This window comes from Leptonychotes weddellii, chromosome 3, assembly GCF_054177405.1.
Source record: "Leptonychotes weddellii isolate Sample4059 chromosome 3, ASM5417740v2, whole genome shotgun sequence".
Taxonomy (NCBI): Eukaryota; Metazoa; Chordata; class Mammalia; order Carnivora; family Phocidae; genus Leptonychotes; species Leptonychotes weddellii.
Window position 1 is genome coordinate 26,171,363 of NC_138371.1, and position 26,971 is coordinate 26,198,333.

General features: G+C 43.1%; 1 protein-coding gene across 3 annotated transcripts in view; it reads left to right on the forward strand.

Moving 5' to 3' along the window:
* The window catches only part of KLF7 (KLF transcription factor 7), a 90,833-nt gene extending 83,472 nt beyond the window's left edge, over window positions 1-7,361 (forward strand). For all 3 annotated transcript variants that reach the window (XM_006749725.3, XM_081813766.1, XM_006749724.3), the window contains exon 4: window positions 1,413-7,361. In XM_006749725.3, the coding sequence (XP_006749788.1) occupies window positions 1,413-1,450 (38 nt within the window). In that variant the 3' untranslated portion in view covers window positions 1,451-7,361. The remainder of the gene's footprint in view (window positions 1-1,412) is intronic.
* The last annotated feature ends 19,610 nt before the right edge of the window (window positions 7,362-26,971 follow it).

Genomic DNA, 26,971 nt, shown 5'->3' on the forward strand with positions numbered 1-26,971 from the left:
TACGATACAGAAACCCGACTCAGGCTGGTGTTAGCTTTGAAGGGTATTTATTAGCTCAGCTGACTAAGGAGACCAAAATTAGATTGGTCTTTAGGTTTGGCTGGATCCAGGGTCTCAGATGTTGTCATCAGGCCTCTTTTTCTCTCTTTCTATCCTCCTGCCCATTTTTCTCTGTTGACTTTGTTCTCAAGGAGGCTCTTTCCCACATGGCCGTATGGATACCAGCAGCTCCGGCTTCAGTCTTGATAGCACAGTAGCCCCAGTGGGAAAAGAGCTTCTCTCTTTGAGTAGTTTCAGCAAGTGTTCAGGACTGGCTCTCATGAACCTTGGTGGGTCATGCGACTGTCGCTTAGTGGACCACCATGGCCATAGCTTTAGCCTTAGGAGGAGGGTCAGTCAGCCCCATACAACTGGGAGCGCAGAAGCACAGCTACCCAAGAGAAGATCAAGTTGCTGGTGCCAAAGGAAAGGGGGAGGAGTGAAGATGACCACTGCCTTTGCTCTGAGGCTGAGGAAGGCACTCAGTGGTGGCCCTCAGGCACCAAGAAAACTGGGCGTTTGAAAGGGTGGGCATTCGAAAGAGGGGGCTTGCAGATCTGCCTGAGTTTTAATCCCAAATCTGCCACTAACTAGCTACATGACCCTCACCTCAGTTTCCTTACCACACACACACACACACACACACACACACACACACACACACACAAGAGGTGTGAACACTCAGCATGGAAGGTTGCCGAGAATGGTACTGGGTCATGTTGGGGAAATGCCTAGCACATGCCTGCATGTTAGCTCATTCTCAATAAGCATGAGCTCACTTCTCCATTCTTTTTCTTGACTTGGTATAATAGAGACCTTGTAGGTATCACAGGCAGCATTTCTGGGTCTTCATTGACTCAACTCTGGGTGTTGAAATGTTAAGAGTTCCACCGTTGGATGATACGAGCTAATTATTTTCTGCTGTACTTCTGGTATATGGGCATGTCATGTGTTTCCGAAGCACCTTCCTATTAGTTTCTTCTTTAATAATGACAACTATGATAATGGTTAACGTTCACGGACATCTTCCTTCCTATGTGCCAGGCAAATATTCTAAGTACTTTATGTAGATCATCTCACTAATCCTCAGAACCAGTCTGTGAGGTGAGTGCTGTGATTACCCCCATTTTACCGAGGAGAAATGAAGGCACAGAGAGTTTAACATGCTCAGAGTCACACAAGGATTGGAAGAGCTGGGGTTAGAGCCCACACAGCCTGACCCTGAGCTCACCTTCCCCACACAGCGCCTTGTTTCTCAGCACATGCGTACTGCCACTTTTTGAGGTAGGGTTAATCATTTTCTAAGGGGTGCTGGAAGTTGAGTTGGTTGCCTGGACCCCTCTTATATCCTTGTTGTTGTTTATATTTCCTAGGTGTTTTTCCAGGTCTGACCATCTTGCCCTCCACATGAAGAGACATATCTAAAAGCCCTAAAGGCCAGAGTTGTCATGGCGTCGGCCGTTGTCTGAAGGAAATGCCGTGAGGCAGGGGGCTGGACTTCAGGCGGGGTTCCATTACCTCGCAGAAGAAAGTTCTCACTCACAAACCTCTGTGCACACACACACACACACACACACACACGCACTCACATAGACCCACACACACGCACTGTCATGCACTCAGCTATATTTAAAATATATACGTCTATTCTTTATGCCTTGCCCTTGCCAGATGGTAGAAGACGAAGAAGAAGGAAACCAGGTGAACTCAGCAAGGCAGACTGGCTGCTTACTTCAGCACCATTGGAATTATTTCCCGCTGTTGCCAATGGAAATCAAAGAAAATGGCTGTGACGTCTCCGCAGGTGGACGGCAGTAAGAGGGGCTTATTTACCTTGCTTCTCAGTGCAACTTGATAGGAGAATACAACGTCGTAAAGTTGCATACGTGTAGCACTAATGTTTCTTTTTAAATAGTTGGGGGAAAATGACCTAGACAACCAAATCGCAGTTTGGTAGCCAAAATTAACTCTTGGTTTATTTGTCCTTTGTGTGTGAAAAGTCCTACTATTCCGTGCGTCTGACTTCCTCACAGAACTGTTGATCGGTTTTGGTTCTTCTTAGTACTATTGAGATCTTTCGAGTCGATACCGACGGCCTTAGCAACGGCAGACTCTGGAATAACACCTTACACCTTTCTGGCCTGCATTTCTCTAGACTTCACTCTCAAGGGAGGAGTTTTCTTTTCTTACTTTTTGACTCTTGCACACCATATGCACTAGGGATTCTGGAAACTTCTAGCATGACTGCAAAGTGGCCAAGAGAATAAAGTCCTTGATGATAAATCACAGTATATCCCTTGAGCCTCACCTTATTGCCAGTGCTAGATTTTTTCTTTTTAATCTCTCTGTTTTTGCTAACGAAAACTTGAAAAGCTTATTTGGAAGCTTAAATGTTTTATCTTTTCTCCATGGACTAAATAAACCTCTCCAGGACTCTCTCGGCACCTGGATGTCCAGCTCTCGAAGCAGCCAATCAGATGGGACATCACAGTTCTCTCATCCCCCTTGAGGCACCCTGACCTCAGCGCATAGTGACCAACCCCGTGCTGTGTGTCGTTGCTACTCTATAACCAGTTTATAGATGTCGCTAGTCTCAAAGGGCAGCTGCATGTTTAACCTAACTCTGGGGTATGACCTGACAAAAAGCCAAAAATATCACTCTTTCCAGGAGTGGGGAAAACTGAGGATGCCTCCCGAGTCTAGTGGCTTCAGAAAACATCATCCTATCTTCCTCTCTCATACCCACTGAGCTCATACTCCCCCACTTGTTAAAACACACAATTCAAAATGCCATTGTGGGAATGAAGGGTGGACATTTAAGGAAAGGGTTGAGAAGTTTCTCTCACGGTCTGTCTAAAAGGAGAGACACGTTTCTAAATCTTTTTGGCTAGACCCACCATGACTTGTGACCTAGAGCACCCAGGATCAAGAGGCCTCACATTTACTCTGCAAGCTGACTCCAAGGGGGTTCACATTCCTCACTTTTCATCCCACACACATCCACTATCGGTCTCTTATCTGCCCGCATTCTTAGCTAGCTGGCACTGGCCTCAACTCCAAAGACTGCCTTTAGGACCATTCAATGGCCTATGCAAGCAAGCGGGGTGGTTATTAGGACAGATTGTATATTTTGTATATTCTGGGACCATCCCTTCAAGACACGTCTAAAAAACAAAAATGGCATTGGGTCCGCACATGGTTGCTGCTCCTTCATACCAGCTGGCTCCCCTTCTGCCCTCCTTTGACTGTTTGACTCATTGACTGTTAAAATGCCGCCCCATACCTATTTGGGATGCAAAACTGAAGTCTTTAAAAGGAAATAATAATATAAGAAACACAAATACACGTATGACAGCAACCTTCAAGATCCTTGGCATTTGGTTTCTCAGCTTTCTGCAACCTTTGATTTCCCTGAAATGTTGAAAAGTGCCCATCAAAGGGTAAAGGAGCCTCCTGATCACAAATGCGGTAGCTTACCGATGGGACACCTGGGCATTCTGAGGTCTGGCCCTTAAAGTTTTCTTTCTCTTTTCCCCTTTTGCAAGGTAGACCAAAAACCAAAACAACAGCAACAACAACAACAACAACAACAGCAACAACAACAACAAAAACCAACAACAGCAACAACAACAGCAAACAAAAACAAAAAGAAAAACCACCCTAGAACACACACACCTAAAAATCTGCCCATTTGCCGGAGGCAATTCTGTATATGTTAGTTGGAGGGTATTTAAAAAAAAAAAAAAAATCAGTTTTATTCCAAAGATTTAAAACTAGACATGACTTAGAAACATTTTCTGGAGCACTGCTTGCTGACAATCTCATAGTTCTCTACTGCATTTGAGTGCATTTCGGGGCCAGTCCATCAGGGCGTCTCATGGGATTATATTTGAATGTGTGGTGCATCCTTTCTGGGTGAAGGATGTGTGAGGGACCTTAAACCTCAGCTGTATTCAACTGTAGCGCCTCCAGTCAGTGCACTAGATGAAACTTTAGACACCCCAGATTCTGTTGGTTCGTTGATTTCCCTTTCTATAGCAGCCTCCAGCATGAGCGCACGCACATATCAGTGAGGCATTAGAGCCGTGGCTGCCACCCGTTACAAATGTTCTCTCCCCAGCTGGAGCTGCTCTTGCCTCTCGAAATGCTATTATTAAGGGTTTATAATACTGAATTTAATTTTTGAACTGACCAATGCAAGGCTCTATTAAAAAGAAAGTTTTAAAAAAAAAAAAAGAACGCAAAAGAGTAATCATTGCTTGTTTGCTCCCTGTTGTCATCTGTGGTCTTGAAAAGTTCTCATTTGAATGTGGCGGAACAAAGGCCCTTTGGTCCTCATTAGTGTCTGAAATGTTCAGTGATTCCTCTCTCTTGTATCAGTGAGGTCCTTTGTACTGTGTTCCTGACCTTTCTCAGAGCAGGGTGCGCTGAACCACGATGGTGGGGCTGGCTTGCTTCAGAGTCTTTTGTGGACTGTGAGAATTGGCCTGAAATTTGGTGGGTGCTAAGCATATGGCTTTGAAACTGTTCTTCTCTAGCCCGAGTGACACCTGCGAATGATAACCTATCCCTAAAAGCGAGGGTAGCACCAGTCATTTTGGAAGTGGATTTGTGAGAACATGTCCATCATCTCTGAAATGGTTAGAGATGGTCGGTAAGAGTCTGCGGAGAGTGAACAGGCTCTCCAAGAAATCACCGTCTGAAGATACTTGGCTCCCAGAAGGACAGGTTATTTAAAACAGTGCTTTACTGGACATTTGAGACACATTAAACCGTTGCTTTCTCATTTACCTCCTGACATTCCCGGGGATCCCAAATTTGGAAGGAAAAACCTGGCACGGTGTTTCTTGTGGTTGTCCCCTCAAGCACATCTGATCCAGGGTTCCGACTTTGATGTATAGAGAAAGCGTGTTTCTAAGCCATTGACAATTTTCTTTATTTCAAGTTGTGCTTCTTTCTCCTACCACATGGCTGTAAGTCAAAGATGTGGAAACAATGAAATTATAATGCTTCTCCTAGCTACTGGCCTCCTGCCCCACTGATGGTTAATTGGCCCAGCTTAAAGCCTGGTGGTGATGAGTACTGTGTCCAGAAAAAGAGATGTTCAGATTCCATGACAAAGCTGCATTTTATAAAAATATCAGAAACCCCAAAATGAACTTCATGCTGACCATTTCCTTCTCCTCTCTATGTGCTTTCCCTTGCAAAGCCCTTCAAACCCCCCATCTCCTCCCCTCCTGCACCTCTTGTGCCCTTTTTACATCTTAGATTGCCTGATTATAACAGGGTAAAAAAGACAGCCAACCTCACGCACGATTAGCAGAACTGATTCCTATTTTTAAAAAATCTTCTTTGAATCTAGATGCCAGAGAAGATTTTTTAAGGACTTTAGTTGGGGATAAGCTTCCAGAGTAGCCATGTCTATTTGCATCAAAGGGGAACTAAATGGGACTTTCAGGGCAGCTCACCTAGTGCATTCAGAATATTCCGCCCATAGGCCCCGTGCCTGAATGCGATGGCAAAGTCAAAAGAAATGAACTCCACCGGCGAGAACGGCAACATCTAGTGATCGGTTTCATTAGTTCAAAATGATTTCCTCGATGGAAGTCGCTCCGTAAGATATAAAATCCAGTGCAAAGTGCTTTTGTCTTCTCTTTTGCATGAGTTGGTTTTAGGATAAGAAGAAGGTAGGGAAAGTCGGAGAGATGCAACGTATTTAACTGCAAAAATCAGGTTCATTGTTTCTTTCTTTTTCAAAGATCTTACGAGGGCCGGCATTTCTGGCCATAATTTTGCACCTGGATCTTTGCCAAAGTGAAAATTCACTAAGTAGAACCTGTTTGAAATGTACTTGTGGAAACTTGCCCTGGCCTCTTCCGGAAGTGGCCACCTGCCAAGCGTGGGGTGGGGGGCAGGAGGAGAGAGTTCGAATTCCGGGTCTGGGTTGCATTTCGGTAAACATGGTGAGATCTCAGTTTGGAAACAAGAGGGGCTGGCCTGAGCGTACATCGATGCCTCTTTGACGGCCTGCTTTCCTCAGTGAGGATCTTTGGGAATACGTGAGATGGAACAACAAAAATGTGTCCAAGGAAACAAAAACTGCTGGTCAGTGTGAGATCCCGTGACTAATGGCCTGAGGCTTCAGGGTTTTCTCTTGCTTGTAACACTCTTAAATCCCCTCGGCTGGTTCCTCATAGATCCTGGAAAAGGGGGAAAAATAAAGCTGCAATTCTCTTTCTTCTGCGCGCCCTTCCAGTAGAGTACTGTATTCTTCAGGTGTTTTGCATTTGCGTTTGTAAGTCCTCGGGAAACAGGTATCAAAAATGGCAGAGCGAAATCCTAGGCCGTCACTTCACTAATATCCCAAACCAGATACTCTTTTCAAACAGGGCTCCCTCTCAGCGGTCACGAGGGAAGGGTGATACGTTCTTTGTTGGGGACTGTTTATACAATTTTTTTCAACTGTAAGCTTTGGAATCGTAAATTGCTTTGACTCCAGCTTCTGTCTACTGCCATAAAATGGACCCCACGTCAGAATAATGAGGGTGGTATGTGTGCCCACGCCCAGACACGTGGCCACGTGTACCTAGTGTACCTTCGCAGAAGGAAAACAGGCTACTGACGTTTAAGAGGAGTAGCCACCAGTGCCTAATATCTTTTGGGGGGGATGGATGCTTATAATGCCAGTATATTGAAACCACACTGGGAGCTCCACATGGAGGGGAGGGGCGGAGGGTGGGGAGAGGGGACATTTTAATCCTAGGCCTTGGGACTGGAGGCAGAATGATTTCTGCAAATCTAGGCCCTGAAAGGCTTTGGGGCTCATTGGCTGGTTCTCAACCTTTTTATTTTAGTTTTCTTTTCCAGCATGCATTTCCTATCTAAACCCAGACTTGGTTTAATTTCCTTATCTTTCACTTCTGCTTCATTCCAGGGAGGAAAAATACACCTATTATGGCCAAGATCTCCTTGCTAACACAGAGGCAAAAATAAATGTTTAATGTTTTTGCAGCCTCCCCTTCCTTTCTGTAAATCCCCACCCCCACCAAAACCCTTCCTCTCTCATCACCCTGTCCCCCTTCCTCTCTCATCACCCTGTCCCCATTCCCACCACACAACTCCCCAGCCACCACCACTTTGCTTTCCAGTCTCTGTTATCCTCTTAACAATTGCTTGAAGAAATTTATTTTTGCACTATACATTTTCTTTTTGCCAGATGTGTCTAACAAGTGTGTTCGGAGAGACCTCCTCCCAGCCCCCTCCCCTCTCCCTCCTCCCCTCGGTCACATTCTCTCAGGCCTTCTCTGGTATTTATAATATATCACAGAAGTACCCAGTCTTATAGCCCTCGGTTATGCCTTTTTTTGACATTTTATTTTTTTTAAGCTTTTTATATATATATATAAATATATTACTTTGTCAAGTTTTTTTGCTGTACAAAAGTCTTAAGATTTAAAACTATTATTTGTATTATATGATGGTGGTATGTTAATGTTACAAAATTATTAATGAAGAAAAAATTTATTTTTGTTACTGGTCTGTTTCATAATTCTTTTTTAAATTGGTATATTGTAAGATATCTATGCAAAAAATGTTATGTGACGCATTTTTATTTAAGAATGTAATATGTGTAATAAACAGTAGAATGTGTTTGGCCTTGGAATGCCTTACTGTATTTCTCCTTAGCTCATTTCGTCGGGAAGAAGAAAATCCTCAAAGAGACACAAATTGGTCCTTATATACCTCACGAGAGTTTTCTTTCTCAGAGAGAGAGGGGGAAGTCGGGATTATATTAGGTCATTTTTCTTGGTTCGGGAGGTTGTTGGTTTTGTGTGTGTGTGTGTGTTTGTGTACGTGTGTTTTATGGTTTCACTGAGGTAGCTCAGTTCCGAAATAAGAAGGAACTCTGAAGATAGTTTGTTTCTTTGAGGGGAGGGGAGTAAATGGTTGGAGGTTATGAAAAGCAATATTTTAGAACGAGGTGGATTATGGGATGTTTGTTTCAGGGGTTAGGAGAGGCTTATTGAAAGCAGTTTATTTGGTGAGAGACGGGGCAAGTTTGTTCTGGGACAGTGTTCAATAGGAGCATATTTGGAAAGGATAACTGGAAGCGGTTTGTGGAGGAGGGAAGAAGGGCCAAGGCTGGAGGGAATACGTGAGGTGAGGGGAGGGGAGGGGGAGTCTGCGTACAAGAGATGGTTGGGAACAAAGTGAAGAGACGGCTGACCGGAGGTGGAGAACTTCCGGTAGCGCCATGGAGGGCAGGAAGGTGGATGCAAATATGAGCAGCCTCAAACAGGAGAAGAGGCAGATGAAAGCCCTAGGGAAAACTCTCAGACCCCAAAAAGAACACTCACGAAAATCTCTTCCACGCACGACCTCCAGGCAAGAACATCCAAGTGAGGAGGAAGGGAGAGAACCTAACTGGTGTTATTATCCCAGCATTCCTTGCAGGGCGAGTCCCCAAGAGAAGTGGTGTCATTAACTGGAAACAACAGTAAACACCTCTCTCACTTCCCAGGGACACGGCGCTCCTCAAGCTTTCTTTTCGTGCTTTGGATTTGGAAACGGATACAATGGTGAGTAACTTCAGTCCCTCATCAAGTGAATCTGACAAGAAACTCTTCCATAAATTTTCACACAAAAAAACTGTGGCTGCAGCCACCGAACTCAGTACATTGGCACAGACACATCCCAGTCTCTGAACAGGAAAGCAGGTGTAAGGATGGTTGCGGTGGGCTTAGAAGGGGAGCTGAGTGATTGTGTCCTCACCCTAATAAAACTTAAGCTACAAGGAACAGTAGGCACTGCAGGGGCCAGGAAAATGTTTTTGAAAATTGTAAATATCAGCTGCCACATCTCCCGAGCAGACAGTGAGCTGGGCAACAGGGCAACCCGAGGTTGACTGAGGAGAAACTATGGGATCCAGGGTAAATGCGCTGGTCCAGAGTCTACACACCAGTCTCCTGGTGCCCGGTCATTCAGATGCTCCATAACTAGATGAGTAACTTAATTCTCATAGCCAAAGTCATTAGCCTAGAATTTCTTTGCAGGAGGAAGGATAAGATAGCTTTGCAGTATTAGAACAAGGATTATGGGGCGCCTGGGTGGCTCAGTTCGGTTTGAGTGACTGGCTCTTGATTTCGGCTCAGGTCATGGTCACAGGGTCCTGGAATTGAGCCCCATGTCGGGCTCCGTGCTCAGGGTGCTGTCTGCTTAAGGATTCTCCCTCTCCCTTTGCCCCTCCCTGCGCTCGTGCTTGCTCTCTCTCTAAAATAAATAAATATTTAAAAAAAAAAAAGAACAAGGGTTATTATTCTGTAATAATAAGCTGACTTATAAAAGGATAGCAAATTGGACATTTTAGGTGGAGGACAACCAGCACTGTGCTGGAATGAGGAGAGGGTAGTAAGTCCAATCATTTCACATAAGGAAACGAGTTGGTTTACATAAGGGGTTATTCTAGACAACTGAAGCTTCCACATTTAGAGACTTAACTTTCGCTTAAAATATGTCTAAAAATACACTACCCACTTTACAACCTCTTCGAGCATCCATTTTTGCAATACAGTATAAGCTCAGGGATGACTTCAGACTTTGGGATTACTGACCTCACACACTTTACACTCAGTGACTCTACCTTCTCTCCTGTGTCCTCCCTATTAGAAGTTGCGTGCTCTTTGTGTCAACTTCTAGCAATATTTACCTCCTCATCAACTAGCAGATCAGAGAAGCAAGCTTGGTAACTTAGTAAGGGCAAAAATAACTATAACCCCAATTCAACAGGCTGTTGTCTGAAAGTGTAACCTGGCTATCCTAGGGGTGTGATGTGCATAAACCTTGTGACAGTTGTAATCTGAAGTTGCATATCCAGTTGGGGGTACTCGGTGGTAATGAAGAGGAAACTCATAAAAAGCAGAGCTCAGTGCAATTGATAAATAACTGAGTATATCTAGCTCATCTTCCACTCTGATTATAGGTTTAGAAGAAGAGTAGCAAGATTTTGAGGTGACTGCTAGGTGATGGTTTTCTGGGTTATCCATGATGAGCCAATTCATGATTCCTTCTCCAATGTTAAACATTTTATCTGAGCTATTAAAAATGATCGATATTGACTGCCTTGAACTTAACCTATTACTTTTTTTTTTTTTTAACATAGCCTGACACGGGGCTTGAACTCACAACCCTGAGATCCACACCTGAGCTGAGATAAAGAGTCGGATGCTTAACTGACTGACCCACCCGGGCTCCCCTTAACCTTTTACTTTTTAAACAATTCTGTCTGATCACAGTATGGTTGTACATACCACCATACTATTTTAAAATAGTGAAATGACAATGACATTTACAAAAAGGTGGTAGAACAAGGTTTAGGTTTGTATAGAATTTTCATTTCACATGCAGTGCATTTGAGCTGTACAACAAGACTGCGTAGTCATGGAATAGGTATCATTCACCACCGTGACCCTTTGACCTCACAAATACAGAACTCGGGGCTCAAAGAGGGCACATGACTTTGTGAAGGCCCACGGGGCAGAGTAAATGGCAAAGCTGGCTTCAAGGTCCCCTGACTCTCAATCCAGTGGACTTACCTCTATACCTCACTGCTTTTAGGTAATCCAGGAGCTAACATGATGCTTACATGTGTCTAGCCATGACATCACCATTGGCCACACTGACTTTATTTCCCCATTTCCTCCCCATCAGTTTCAGAAGGTAACCTTTAATATGGATAAATCCTCACACACGAGAATTGGATGGGAAGTTAGAGATCTCTTTCAAGGCTACTATTGTACTTCAGTATACTGTGGCTCAGAAAGTTTGCAACTTGCCCAAGGCGGTCTAGCACATCCTTTGCCGAACAAGAGTTAACACAGTGTTGTTTGTCGATATTCAATAATACTCTACCAATATTGGCAGCATTTCTCAAAATTTCTCAAATTTTAGTCACTTGAGTATGACATTCAGAATTCTTGGGATATCCTTGCACTATTACTTCCTTAATATATATTTTTTAAATCAACCCACTGTTTGAAACCTTAAATATCTGTTTTAGCTTCTCCTACGCAAAAATATATCTGAAACCACTGATTCAACTGTTTTTCCTTTCAATACAAATGAAAATAAATGTATAACTCAAGATAAAAATGTTCCCCGTTGTGTCACATTAAAAGACAATGACTACTGGTGGTAGTAGAGAGACACTGTTCTGTGCCATAGTCTAAAATCTATTCTGTTCCATTTCTCCTTAGCTAATTATTTAGTCCATATGATGCTCCTTGGAGCACATTTCAAATTGAATCTTAAACTAAGTGCTTGTGAAAATTTAATAAAGACTGATTTGATGACTGGGAAGTTACTTAAGGACCCAGAGGTCTCTTAGGAGAAAGCAGATAATGTGACCGTGAGTGAAGTGAGCATGCATTCTCTGCCATGTTTTCCCATCCTTGGAACACCCATCTTCCCTCAGGGAAAAGCACTCTCAGTGGATGGGCTCATGGCCAGGTCACGCCATTATCCTGGGAATGGAGCCCTGGACGTTAGGCATTGACTGCATCAAGAAAATCACGTTTTCCTCCTGCCCCCCACCCCCAGATCAATAGTCAGTGCCTAGAAACAAATGTATATACTATAAAATATGACTTCAAAAATGTACTCAACTTCATGGTATGTTTCCTGGAATACCCAGGCCACTGTCTGTACGTGTGTGTGTGTGTGTGTGTATATATATATACATATATATATATATGTATATGTACACGATGCAACCCTCAAAATATTTTTCCGACCTTCTTCCAGGCACTTGATAGTCTACTCCTAAATATTTAGTTTTTTGCCTAGTGGCTTTCCTGCTTTTAAACTACAAGTAGGCAGAAAGAAGTAACTCTTTATGTCTTATCCATCGTGTGTACCTTAATGTGCATGAGTTTCTTCTCTCCTTTCACTAGAAAAGGCTTCAAGTGCAGGCGGATGAGAGATAGGGGGATTATGGATAGGAAAAAAAAAACACAGAAGCAGGTGGCTAACTCTGGGACTTGGGAGGTGGAGAGGAGTAAACAGCCTGGTGGGCAGCTCTTCGCCCATCTCCACAGAACACCACAGGAGAGTCAAATGACCTCATAAAGGGTCTGAAGCAATATTTTGTTGCTGGCAGTCTGCTGCACGATCAAAATAAGGGTTTGCGGGAAAATGGTCTGCAGAGCTTATCACAGGAAACAGCTACCAGCAAATAGGTGGCTTCTGGTTTGATAATGACAATGACAGACCCCTGGTTGCTGGGCTCGGTTCTGTTCCTTGAAGCACCAACTTCCTGGGTGCTGGTCTTGTGAGTAGAAAGTCCAGTTCCCTTCAGAAAAATGGGAATGCGCTTGAGTCTCTGGGGAAATGTTTAAAGGATCATCACTGATGGACTCCAAATAATATGAAAGACAAAGCAAGCCGATGTATTTTCTGCAGTTCCACAACACACTGTCTTCTTGGGGTTAAATTTGCAGACGGTTCTGAGAGGCACATGACCTGGGATTATGGGATCGCCAGTCAAAGGATCCAGGCTATAAGAAATAAACACCCTGATCTTATTTACATGCTCCGGAGAACTCACAGAAACAAAGACACAGATTTGCCACTTGAAACCTTACAGGAGTCACTCAGTGTCAAATCTGTTACAAAATCATTTTCCATCCCTGCTTAGAAGTAGCTAATCACACCACACCCTAATATATATCATATATGATGACAATATTAATGACTGACTATAATCTGAATCTTGTCTTTGGCTCGGGGAACTTTTAACACCTTTCTGTTCCCAATCTTATTTTTTTTTTTTTTTCATTTTTGTTCCCGTTTATTCTCTTTTCCTCTTTTCTTTCTCCCTCCTCTCTCCCTCCTGGTGTCTTCAGAAAATCCTATATTGGGCCTCCCTCTCTGGCATTGTCCCAGTGACCTGGCCTCATCTTCCCAGGTGCCCCTTCTTCCTCCTCCCTGCTTCCTCTTTATAGCATCACTGTGTCCCAGTTGAAGGGTGTACAGTTTTCAGCATAACTTAAAATGGTACTACTAAGAGAATGGTTTGGGTCGTTCTCCTGGCTCCTCTAGGTACAGTTAGAAAACTGCAGGATGACACGGAGGACTCCAACATGTCTTCATTTGCTAAACACTGTGATCTCCACACAGTGGGTCAGTCACTCAGGATATGTGTGCTCTCCAAGCTGTGTCGGCCACATGCATACCCGTTTGCATGTTTCTTAACAAAGACACATGAGCGGGCGCCTGGGTGGCTCAGTTGGTTAAGCAACTGCCTTCGGCTCAGGTCATGATCCTGGAATCCCGGGATCGAGTCCCACGTCGGGCTCCCTGCTCAGCAGGGAGTCTGCCTCTCTCTCTGACCCTCCCCCCTCTCATGCCCTCTATCTCATTCTCTCTCTCAAATAAATAAGTAAAATCTTTAAAAAAAAAAAAAAAGACACATGAGCAATCATAAAATAATAATAAAATGAATCTTAGAGAATCAGCATTGTAAAATACCAAATGTAAATTTTCTCTCTTAGCTCACAGTCCTGTCCATTACAACATGGGGGGGGCGGAAATTGTTTTATGCAACATCATTGTCCCCCAGATAGAAATTGACCTCTGTTTAAATGCATATGGAAGCCAACGGTGTGCGGTGTTTTTCAGAGTGTGAACCAATGACTACCCACATCGGAATCATCAAAGGTTCTTTTCAAAAGTGCAATTTTCTGAGTCTCATCCCAAACCTGGGTTGGATTCCTTGGAGCGTAGGACCTAGACATCCACATTTTGACATGTTCTCTTGGGGTCCTTTTCAGAGCACCTCAGAGTCTGAGAAACAATCATATGTAAGGCAAAGCAACATTTTATAATTTCATGTAAGTGTTTTCTGGTTTTAATTCTCTAAAAATATGGATTTTCATATGTACTTACGATTTGCTCAGAGTATGGTATGTTTTTCATCAGACTTCATTTGTTTAGGATCTGACACGATGAGAATTGCCCTCCTACCAGTTACTACTGGGGGACCTCCAACAGTGTAGCTGGTCAGGTAAAGTCCCAGGGACTCTCTCCTGATTGTGTGCTGAAACAGACCTTCTCTGGGTCTTAGAAAAGAACTCTGGCGGTAACTCTTTGGGGATAGCAAGGTTCCTCTTTGTTGGTTTTGATTCGATCTTCTTATCTGGCCTTGGCAGCTCATGCCCTGTGCCGACATGATCTCTGGGAGAGTCCTAACCTGAGCATAGGAACGCCAGCCTATTACCAGGTCTGAATGACTCACCCTCTCTGGGCACGAGACCAAAGTCTGGGCCCTGTCCTTGGCTTCTGAGACGCCAACGGCACCCACTCTGTGTCAAGTCCTATTTGTCTTTTAAAACTTTGCCTCCTTCATCACTGCCCCTTGATGCCATTGAAGCTCATCTTTTAAGCAGAAGTCACCTGGGACTAAGAGCTTGAGGACCCCAGAGGAGTCTGCTATCTCAAAGCCCTTGAGCTAAGCCCAGTTTTACATCCAGGTTTTATCAGCTGAACTAGAAGAAGAAATCCATGTCACAGTTGGAGAATATGGGTTTTTCTATATTCTGAGAAAGTTATTCTAAAAATAGGCCCGTGGAAGACCTAACAGGGAAAACTAGGAGGAAAAGGGAATTTTCAAAATGATTGCAAAAGCTCTCCTTGAAAATATGCATACAGCTGCCTGTTTATCTCCTTCCTCTGACCCGTAGCACCCCAGAGAGGAGGTGGTTGGCCTGGGGAACAGGAAGGGAATTGCCATAAATCTGAGCTCATTTGGAAAGGGAAGGATGAAGCAAATACTCAGCAATCAATAGAGCGTCGTCTTGTTTTGTGGTAAATGTTTACGGCTCTGTTGCTGGAATGTAATCCCGCTGCATCAGAACATGGGCCATTAGAGGTGAAATGAGTTCACCTAATGCCCCCCTGTGTAATTGGTATGCATCATTCTTCAATGTACAGCATCCAAAGTCCCTTGCTTCCAACTAGAGAAAAGGTTTTAGATGATTCTCCGCATCCTTTTTACCTTTTATTACTTCATGATTCCCAAGAAAGAGAAAAAAATGACCCATCTCTCTCTCTTAGTTCCTCATGTTCTCAGGATGGGATGTACAAACACCACTTAAAGTTTCCTTCCACTCCTGAAAGTGCTGTTGGGGGAGCAAGCAAGGACCCGAAAACCACAAGAGAACAGGGACTAGATTGTTCCCTCTCTGAGTAAGCTCAAGGAGTGGTGTATTGCTCAGCCACCAAAGCATGTGTTTCCTAGTCATGGAAAGGAGAGGGTATAAAAAATGCTTTGACTGAAAAGCGAGTTCACTAATTGGTTGTTAATGACTATGCAGCCCTAAATGTCTGGAATTTGGTTTAGATTCAATGTAATTTGACATTTGCCAACCATTATTAAATCCCTTTGATTCTCTCCCTGCGCAGCGGCAATGAGCAGCTGATTGGCTCTTGGGGATGGAAAATGAGGCTGGCTGGGCACGGAGTCAATGGGGGATCTGGAAGGTGGCCATCGGCACCCAACTCCCCACGGCTCCACCAGGCATTGGTCTTCCCTGGTCCCCTTCCTGTTTCTGGAGGCTCTTCTCTTTTGCTTCCCCTCATTCTCAAAGTGCTCTTCCCTTTCCAGAACCAGTTCACCTGCCCCTTTGCTCTCCTGGTTCTTTTAACTCAGAAGTCAACATCTCTTTGCAAAGAACAAAATTTACTACAATTGTATCAAGATAAAAAGATTTGTAAAAAGCTGCAGGGGAATTTCATGACAACTCATTGTGGGTCAATTGTCTCTGAGGGAATCTGAGAGTCATCGGGCTTCGCACTCCCACCGCCATATTTTATTTCTGTTCTGCTCTGCCCTTCCTTCCACGAACGAACTTCTTTGCTTCCTCAACCATCATATATGGTCCTGCATACCTTCCCCCCCAGCTGCCCCCAATAACTCCCTTCATCCCAGCCTCTACAGGACCTGTCACCTGGCTACCCCCAGGAACAGATGGTCTCTAGGCCCCAATTCTATTTTTCCATGAGGAAAAATGTAATTGGCCAAGTTCGGGTCTAGGACTCATCACTGGCTGTCAGCTATTGCTAGGGGAAGTGGGGGTGCAGAGACAAGGCAGGTAGTGTCTATCTTTCCAGAGCTGTGAGTGGCCACAGGCAAGAAGGAAAAGACAGGCACTTTTCGTGTACTTCTTCAGGGCATTGTACAAGGGTCTACCTCTTCATTTGTCAAGTGTCTCAGAATATCCAACACAGCCTTGCAAATAGTCCTATTTTTCATGTTCCTAATTTATAATATACTCCCACACTTGCACTGACCCACTCACTTTACCAGAAGCACCAGTTCCTCCTCATTCACATTTCTGCTACATTTCTTTTCAAAAGATTGAGGAACTAAGAGAAAACAAATCAGAGCACCAGGAGAACCAAAAGAAAAGCTGCAGCAATGGGGAAAAACACAGAATTCTATTAAAGACAAAGATGGGTTTCCCTATTAATTCATGTGTGAGGCAGTGCAGGCAGAAAGAACAGTGGATGAGGAGTCAGGAAACATTTTCTTAGCTCTAACTAGGCCTCTCGTGGGCTGTGTGACCTGAGGCAAATCATTTAGCCTTTCTGGACCTCGTTTTCTTTTCCTAAAAAATCAAGAGAATAGATTAGATGAATGTGTAAGTCCTTTCTTATTCTTAAATTCTGTGATAACTTCAAGAAACATTTGATACAGAAATTATAGAACAGCAATGTAGAATGGCCCCAGAGAATGGTTCCTCTTTTCATTCATTCTCTTCATTCCTTAAACAAAAATTTATCAAGACTGCTTTAATGCTAGCTAATCTCGGCGTGAGGCTCTGGATATGCAAATGGCAACAAACAGATATGATCCTTACACTCACAAAAGGCAGTTTAGCACATTAAGGAAAAACTTTATCATCTACATCGCCGAATTTCTGAGACAAAACTTCCTTTTAGGTTTAATGCTATGTTGTGCGATACAGCTCTGCACACACAGATGATGCATGGCTTCTTTCTCTTTGCCGCACGGGGAATGCAGCCTTCGCTCTCTTGCTGAAACACTTGGAAACCCTAACATTTAGGCACTGCAGAAAAACATGGACATGGTTGCATAGAGAAAATTGGTCCGCTTTTCCAACTCCTTCTGTGTCAAGTCTAACAGAGCTTCCTTTTTGGGTTTGGGATAAGTTCTAAGAACATCGGAAGCTTTTATGTCCAAAGATAAATGTAAAAGCATCATGAGATGCAATCAGACATCAATTATGAATGGTCCCCCAGGTTGACGGTCTGATCCTCTATTAGCAACTGGAAGATGGTTTTAAGAATGATGTGAGTTAATGCATGGACCTGATGGGACTGGCACCTGTTACATGCTCAGCGAGTCCTGACCTGCTGCATGCTACATGTTAACATATTAACAACATGGACACAATGCGACTGGCAAATGCTAAATGCCCAGCACATGCTGTGGTATAGGCTCAGTTAAGTGCTGGCTCTCATCATCATTACTAATGGCAAGCTTCAACATTTCAGGGGAGAGCTTCCCGGATCTGAATCTAATCATAGTCTTTGAGAAATCGGACACACTGCTCACACGCACCCCAAGTCTTGGACCAGCAGCCTCTGCTTTGGGCTCAGAGAAAGAAAGACCATGAGAGGAGCCCCATTCACAGCACACAGCCTCTCTCCTCCCACCCCAAGTACTGCGCCCCCCCCCCCCCCCCGCACTCCTCGCCCTGGCTCAGATTCTCCTTAACATTGAAATCGCCAGAGAGGCTAGGGGGGGTGGCAGCGGGGCTGAGTGTTTTCCAAGTTCAGTCTTCGTCTTTCTCCAGAGACTTCAGCCCCGAAAAGCCAATCAGCGTGTTCTCAGAAAACACTACCCTGGTGGAAATGTTTGCCATTTTCTTTGCTAAGTGTTATTTTTTCCATATTAGAGGTCTGATTTCCTGCAATTCTTGGAGAGTACCATGAGGAAGAAGGGTCAGGAAATGTGGCACAGAGGAGAGCAGTGATTAAGTGCCCACTCATTTCCATCACGACGGCAGGAAAGGGTTTTGAGATGTTCCTGCTTTGGTTATTTTTGTACAGAAAGAACAGGGCCTTTGTTAATGGGCCCCGGATAATGTGACAGAAGATTCAGCATTTTCCCTTCGGTTTTGTCACTCACCAGAGGTGGCTTTCCAAGAGCCTCTTCTCCTCGGACTAGCTTCTTCAGCCCCTAAATGGGGACAATATTTGCTTGACAGATGATTCCGATTTCCTTCAAAATAAGATGTCAGGCAAGTCTAACTTACTATTATTATTGTAAAAGGCTTCTGTCTTGGGAAGGAGCACTCAGTGAGTGGTGAGGAAAAGAGAGGAAACTTTCAAAAGGGAGAAGCACCAAAGAGAGTTACAGAAAAATAGGCTGAGTTATTCTCCACATGCCCCACCTCACTTTAAAAGGAACTTTATGGTGGTTTTCACCAGCCAATTACAGGTCGCAGTGCTCAGAGTAGTAAAACTGTGATAGGCTTGTAGGACCAGTTGACTTGACTTGATTATTTAGATTTTTAATGGCAGCTCTCCATAGGTACAAAATGAAGAAACACAACTTATCCAAGTATTTGCTAGTGACATAATAGGATAATAACAGAAGTTATACCTTCTTTGGTTATTGTTTTAATAGCTTGTCCATAACTTTAGTATACTACCTCATTTAATATTCATAATACACTTGTGCAGTCAAGAAGATAGATATTATGTAAGCCTAACTCCCTACCCCTTCTTTGTCTTTTGAATGAGGAGACCAAAACCCAGGGAGGTTGGGTGACTTGCCCAGAGTCACGAATGTGCTAAGCAATAGAGCTGAGGTGATCACATCACTCTTAATTCTCTTTCCTGTCTATCATGGGCCAATCAGCGCTTCCTGAAGCCGATGTTACCCTGCTGTGATGCAATGCCCAGAGGTTCGGTTCATTTAATAGATATGTATGTTTATAATTGAGTTATTCTAGTATTTTGGAAGTTGGTTCAAAACAATCAGTTTTGCTATATTTTTATGAAAGTAACTAGTCCTTATTTAAAAGTTAAAGCTGTAACTGCATTATTGGTTCAGTCATTTATAAGATCAGGCATTTTTATTTAGTATTGTGAAAAGTGTATGACACAAGAATTTGGATAAGGAATAATTAATTTACTAAATTATTTGATGACTACAATAAGCTAAAGATGGTGTTCTATGTTGAGGATTCAAAGATTCCTAGGCAAATATATTAATTAAAACTGTATTTTTCTGTTTACTTATTTATCTTTGCTGGTGACAGAAATTCAACTTGAAGTCATCTATGCACAAAGGGGAGTCATTAAAAGGAATTCATTGTAAGGGGAGAATTCATTATGAGGATTCATATAAGTATAATTCACGATAGGGATCTTAGAGTATATTTGTGAAAGCCCTAGATGTGGGACATGACTTTTAAAACAACTAGAAATGGGGATTCCAGAGCTCAGGACGCTCCATCTCAGCTCTATTCCTCTAGCTCGTTTATTTCATTCTTCTCTTTCTAAACATTTCCACTTCTTTTGTGCTGTCAGACAACATGGCTGCCAATAACTCTGGAGCTTATTGCTTTCAAACCAAGAGAGCCTCGGTTCCTTTTCTCAGTCCAATTTCCAAATTGGACCAGGAGCTTACCCTAGGCCAAATAACTCTGCCCTTTGGGTGGGATACTCTGCTTTAGTCAATCACTCGCTCGTAACCAGTCAGTGGGGTAAGGGCTGATATTACACCAGACCAGCATGGTGGGTCCAGTGATCACCATGTGCGTGAAGGTGGACATGAGCTGCTAATAGAAGAAGGGTGTGGAAAAAACAATCCTGTGAAAGATGGACAGTCCCATATCTCATGAGACTCCCAATGTCATGATCTATAAACATGAGCTCAATAAAAGAAATACATCAGATCACTCTAAAAACACAGAAGGAGCAATGACCCTACCTAAGAGGACATCAGGAACAGAGAAAGTAAGGTTCCAGCTGAGTCTTTAAATATGACCAAAAAAAAAAAAATCGTCAGTGGGGAAAGGGCATTCCAGGCAGAAGGAACTACATGTCTAAAGGCTCAATAGCATGGAACCATGACATGGAGGAACAAGAAAGATGAGGCTGGAGAGGGGCATAGCACTCTGTGTCCCCTTGTACCTATGACCCATCCACCTTCCCCATCCTCTAAGGAGCAAGGGACATCCTGAAATGAGAAGAAGCACATTGTATAGCACTTTTGGCTTCTTAGAACACTTTTTTAAAAAAAAGATATATTTATTTATTTTAGAGAGAGAAGAAGAGAGAGGACGCAGTGGGGTGGGGCAGGGGAGAGGGAGAAAGAGAGTCCCAGGCAGACTCTGTGTTTAGCACTGAGCCTGACTTGGGGCTCGATCACACGACCCTGAGATCATGACCTGTGCTGAAGCCCACAGTTGGCTGCTTCACTGACTGTGCCCCTCAGGCTCCCTTCTTAGAGCACTATTACATAAACTCTTTCACTGGATTCACACAATTTTGGTATGAGGTAGACAGGACATATATTTTCCCCCATTTTATTGATGAAGAGAAATTTTTAGAGGACTGTGACTTGGCTAAGGTTAGTTCAGGGGAAGAATTGTGCCTAGAACTCGGTTTTCAGTTCCTAACTCAGTGTTCCTTCTGCCCCTCCTTGCATTTTCCTTGAATGTCAGCATAAGGGATCACATCTGTGTCACTAATAATTCAGTCTATTGTGACAGCCACTTGGATGATACCAAATAGGCTATGTATACTTGGTTTTGGTCAGTTATTAAAATATCTTGCAAAACCTTCATTCCAGAAAATTATCCAAAAGAAAAGATTCTTCTCACCTGGAGGGGGAGGGGTGAGGGACAAAGAAATTACCTCTCAAGAACTGGTTTATTCCTATGATTCTTTTATTATAATCAGTACATACAGATGTAAGCAAATCAGATCAATATGTAAAATGAACTGGTGAACATTTTTCACCTCACCAAAGAATTGCCTGCTAGATTTTAAGCTACATGAAGACCCACTTTTGAAGAGCCAGTATTTGCTCGGAGTGGCCTGTTGAACCTGGCACTTACTTTGCAAACGCTCAATAAATGTTTGATGAATGAATAAATGAACCAACCAACATGGGGGACTTTAAAAAACAAGGACACAGCATAGATCTATGATTAAGAGCCTTAGTGGCAGATGTAATTGGGATCCGTTTGGGGCTGTACCACTTACTGAATGGGAAACAATCAGTAAATGATTGTCTAAGCCTCCACCTTCTTAGTTGTAAAATGGAAATAATAATGGAAGTCACTCCCAAGGTTGTTTATCTATTGAATAAAAATTTATTAGGACCTACTAGGAGCTAGACACTGCTTAAGGTTCAGGGAGGTATTTCAGAAAACACAGGTGACTGGGTCCTTAGGCAATCAACATGAAAAGAAAGAAGTAAATGAAATAATTAAAAATGTGATACAGTGCTACGAAAGAAGTAAAGGGTGATATGGATTCCACTGTGGCCATGCGGGTGACTTTAGATGGAGTGGTAAGAAGAGGCTTCTCTAAGGAGGTGACATTTGAACTAAGACCTGGGGAGAGGAGAGTGAGCATCCACATGTAGAGCTAAGGAAGAGCTTTCTGGGCAGAGGAGGGAATGGCCAAGCTGAGGGAGAGGACAGGATTGCAGAGCTGGAGAAACAGAGAGGAGACCCTGGGGCCAGAGCTTAGGAAGCAAACGAGGTAGGAGGCAGGAGAGAGGTTGGAAATTGGTCAGGTCACAAAGCGCTCTGTGGGGCAAGCTCAGAGACTGGGGCCTTGCTCTAAGAGCCATGGGGATTCACTGAGGAATTTAAACAGAGGGGTACCATTACCTGATTTACATTGTTAAACAAGCACTCTGCCTCCCTAAAGAGCACCAACATCCATCTCATTGCTCCTGTGAAAAACCGGAGTCCTTGACTCCTCAGTTTCCCTCCCCCTTTCTATAATGAATCCAATGAACTTGCTCTCTAAAATATACTGCTAAATAAATAAATAAATAAATATACCACAAGCATCTTGCTTTCTCTCCACCTCCACTAAAACCACCTTCAGCTCAACCCTTCTCTCTTGTCTAGGCCATTGCCATGCCACTTTCGACCCTGTAATTTTGGGAACTTAGCAGATTTTCAAGGGGGGAGGTCAAAGAGGCACTTGGACATTTAAGACTAAAGGTCAGGCTGGGGTTACATGAGATAATGCACATAAACACTTGGCACAGCACCTGGCTTCTAGAATGTTCTTAATGCACATGATCTTTTTTTTTTTTTAAATAACATCCATCCTCCTTGTGCTTTTCAGCACGATGAAAAGATCAAGGGATTTGGAGCAGGAGACTTGGGTTTACATCCTAGTTTCAAAGAAGCGTGGTTTTGGACAAGTCCTCATTTCTCTGAACTGCTGTTTCCCCTTCTGGGAAATGAAGATGTAAACACCTGTCTTTTCTATCATACAGGACTGTTGTGAGTTTCAAATGTGATGATGGATGTGAAAATGCTTTGTAAGCTGAAAAGCATCTCTTCATGAGCGATCAACTATATGAAATTATATTTAATTCAGTTTCCCTTTGTACGTGACCTCTCGGGGTCCTACACTGTAAGGCAGCATTACAAAATAAATTTTATTATAGGGCACGGGGTCTTCAGCTTCAAAGAAGACCGAGTCCCAGATTCTTAAACCTCTGCCTCGTATAGTCTAAACCAACAGATGTTGCTGCTGACATGGAAATGTGTATCTGTGCTGTCCCCTATGATGACCCGTGGCCACAGCAGCTAGCAAGCCCTTGAAATGTGGCTGGTATGATAAAGGAATGCTACATTTAATTTCTCTGGTTTGAGTTAATTTAAGTTTAAATAGGCATATGTGCTAGTGGGTATCCAACCGTCCAAATCCAAAAGCTCTTCTTTCTCAGGGCCCTCACCTATCAAGCAAGGTCTTTTTTAGTTCTCTCTGTGCTTCTACATACACAATTCAGAAATAGATAAGCCAATTTGAATAAAATAAGGGCTGAATTCCGAGTCACTTTTCTTATTCTTCAGTTGAAGATAATCCTTTGTCTGTTTTTTAAAGTTCATAGCTGGTTTATTTACCAACAAGAGGCGATGACAATACGGTCTCAAGGAAAAGGCAATTCTTTTTTTTTTTTTTTAAGGATTTTATTTATTTATTTGAGAGAGAGAGAGAGCATGAGAGGGGGAGGGTCAGAGGGAGAAGCAGACTCCCTGCTGAGCAGGGAGTCCGATGTGGGACTCGATCCCGGGACTCCAGGATCATGACCTGAGCCGAAGGCAGTCGCTTAACCAACTGAGCCACCCAGGTGCCCCAAACTAATCTCCGTGGAAAAGGCAATTCTGGAAGAGGAGCTATGTCAGAAACACATTCTCCTGGGAGTTTTATCCTGGTATCAAGTAGACTATTTGTTCCAGAGTTAGCGCTCCCCTTTTCTCATTAGGAAAACATCATCAGGGAGGAAATATTTGGAATCGATAAAGTACACGGATGGCTGCAATGGGGTTGTTTCTGTGATGTGGGCAGTCGCGAGGTCATCAGGGGTTTCCGTGTTGAAGCTGGTACTAGTTCTGTCTCTTCGTGTAAGGGCGGTGTTTCCATTCCTGGGTATTTAGAACATAAAGTGAAATATGGAGAGAAAGGGACACGAAAGGCAGGTAACATGATTGAATTGTTTCCAGCAAAAATGAGAGCTCAGCAGAAAAGAAACCCAAGACCACAGGAAAGGACCCGAGATAGGGTATAGCAGGGAGTGAGAAAAGCTTTTGAAGCAGAGAAATGAATATGGAACTGAAATCAAGAAGACAGAGAGGGAACAGATGGGGGTAGGCGGGGTGAGGATCAGAGAAGAAATTCCAGATCCATTTGTGAACGACTCCAGGAGCTGTCTGTGGGGGGAGAAAAATAAGGAGCAAAAATGAGGAAGACAAGAAAAAAAAATTACTTTGGAAAGAAAGAGAGTGACAAGGTAGTGAGGACAAAGAGGGACAGCTGTCATCTCATTTAATTAAGAAATTATTAATGGAACAGACGGGACAGCCACAGTGAGCCTTTACTGATGAGATGCTACTAAAATTCCAGATAATAGCAGCTGAAAGTTACTGAGAGCAAAAGTGGTGAGGATGCTAATTTCGTTGATAATAACATACTTAGCACAATGCTTAAGAATTTAAAAATCACACATCAAATAAATTTAAATGATTCTGGTTATCATCTAATTACGGTTGTTTAAATGATATAATACAATTAAACATTAAAAAAAATGAAAAAAAGCCCTGATAATTTTAAGTGATCACTCTCGTGTTCTGAGTCCTCCTTATGAGCAGCTTCTGTTCAATCCTGCAGTCCTAGTGGAGGTATTATGGGGATGGCCACACTTCTGCCAAATGTAGATAGTTGGCGGGTCGGAAGAAGACAAATGGCTAACAGGTTCTAAATGCCTTATTTTTTTCCTCCTCTGTCCCTTATTTTTCCATTATCAGGATAGGCAGCTCCTCTCCTCAAACAACTACTTTTTCTTTCTCCTTCCTCCCCTCGACAAACAGGTTCCCTGACAGTACCTTCCCCTTCCTTCATCATTTAGAAACTACAGCATCAGTACTAGTGGGCTAAATGTAATACTGGCCATATAGGAGCTGGGCCATGCAAGGTCATTCCACAGGAAACTATCTGGATGGCATCATCGAGAGCCAAGAGCCATGGACTTGTGGCCATGACCATGGAGAGAAAGGCCGCATTTGCTCACCTGGCTCCTTTATGGGAACGAGTCCTGAGCTTCTCAATTAGAGTCATGGCCTCATAGTGGGTAGAAAGGAAAAAACAAATCAACTGGTTCATTTGAAAATATCTTTATTTTTATAATTTGTATTTTTGTAAATTATTCCAAAAAAAATACAAAGAAAGTTAAAGCCTATCCAGATAATCTTATAACCCTATCCAGATATCACTATCAGGAATGTGATGCATGTTTCCAGAAATCAACATATATATAACATAATAGGATCCTCTCTATGCAGTGTTCTGTAGGATCCTTTTTTAACTTCATGTATGATGACTATATTTCCATGTCAATATGCCATGCTTCCACAAATGAAAGACACTTGCGATTGTAAGGTTATGTACCTGTAAAAAAAAAAAATGCTGCAGATTATAATCGGCAGGCTCTGTAGACAATAAGACATACCCTAATTTCAGAGATGTTAAAATATTAAAAAGGCAGCTTATAAATGATGAAATAGAGTATTAAAAAATTACATTACCTTTTGATGGCTCCAGAATATTGCATTGTACAGACAATATCATAAATTACTCAACAAATCCTTCATGAGTAGACATTTGTGTTGTTACCAATATTTTCAAATTTTTATGAACTTCTTTAATGTATATCTCTACACACTTGTCGTATTATTTTCTCAAGGTGATTCCTAGAAGCAGAATTGGTGGGTTAAGTAAGAGTGTGAATCCTGTTTACACCAGGTGATACTGATTTACACTCTTAGCGGTTGTGTCTCCAAATGCTCACTTCCTCAGTAATTGATATATCATCTACGGAAACCTAGCCTGGACCTCAACTAAGAAAAATCCAAACTGTACACCTCATTTGCCATCTGCTGTCACTCTTATATTTCTTCTTGGTGTTCCCAATATTTTAAAAACTTCAGGAACTCGAAATGATGATGTTCATAGATGATTCCCCAGTAACGGACAAAGGCCAGATCTACTTAGCTGCAGAGAGCCACCCTCAACAACAGGGGAATATTCAATGATCAGCTTGATTGCTTTTCATCTTTCTGCCAATTAGGGACAAAGCCTAAGGATCACAAATTTGGATGTGACTTCGTATTAATAGCACTGGGAACCGGGAGTTATACAAGGGCTACTTTCCTGAACTCTTCTGTTCATTTGATCTGAAATCAGTGAACCCACACTGTGCCCTAGGCTGTGGGGACACAAACATGAACCGCTTACAGTTTCCTGCCCAAAGAACATACAATCTAATGGGGGAGATGAGATACATTCATATAAAGTTATAGAACAACAGAAGACAAGATAATCGATTTCATGAGACTGGGATATGATTTAGTGTCAAATGTGCAGACATTAAGTCCAGAATTCGAATGAAATCTGGAGACAGAATGCTCTGTCCCTCTACGAGGCACCAAGACCAATGCTAATGTGCCGTGACCCTCTGGAAGCACCAAGATGACACATGGTCGAGCCTTATGTAGGCAGCATCTGTGTCCTGTATCGTCCCCTGTATGTCCCCCAGGAGTCTAAGGCGCATCGATAAATGCTCAGCCTTTTCCTGGAGCACAAGAGGCCAGCTGTCCCAGTGTCCTCTATGTCCTGGAGGGGAGGAGCCGCACCATTTGACTTCAGCCCCTCTTCAGGAGGGGTGCCCCAAGGGCAAGACACCGAGTTCCAGGATCCGAAGAGCACGGGACCAGGCTGCTGTGCTAGGAAAGTGAAAATGCACCGATCACATTTCCATGCCCAGTGGCATAGGGACTGAAGTCCCATTCATATAGCAAGCTTCTTAGTTAATCAGTAATTCAAGTTTAGGGACATATGTCTCCCAAACCAAATTTCATGAGAGTAAAAGGGGGAGGGAACTCTTTTCTTTCATTGTTTCTGAAGCCAGATACGCATGGCTTTTAAGAGGCACCACATTGTGTCCTGCTTCAGGGCGCTGATTTAATAAGAATTGCAAGAAACAAACCACTCACTTGCTAATATTGAAAGAGGCCAAACGCACCTGCCCCAGGCCCCCCAGGTCAGGACATGTGTTTATAAATGACATGCAGGCTATGAACCCATGGGA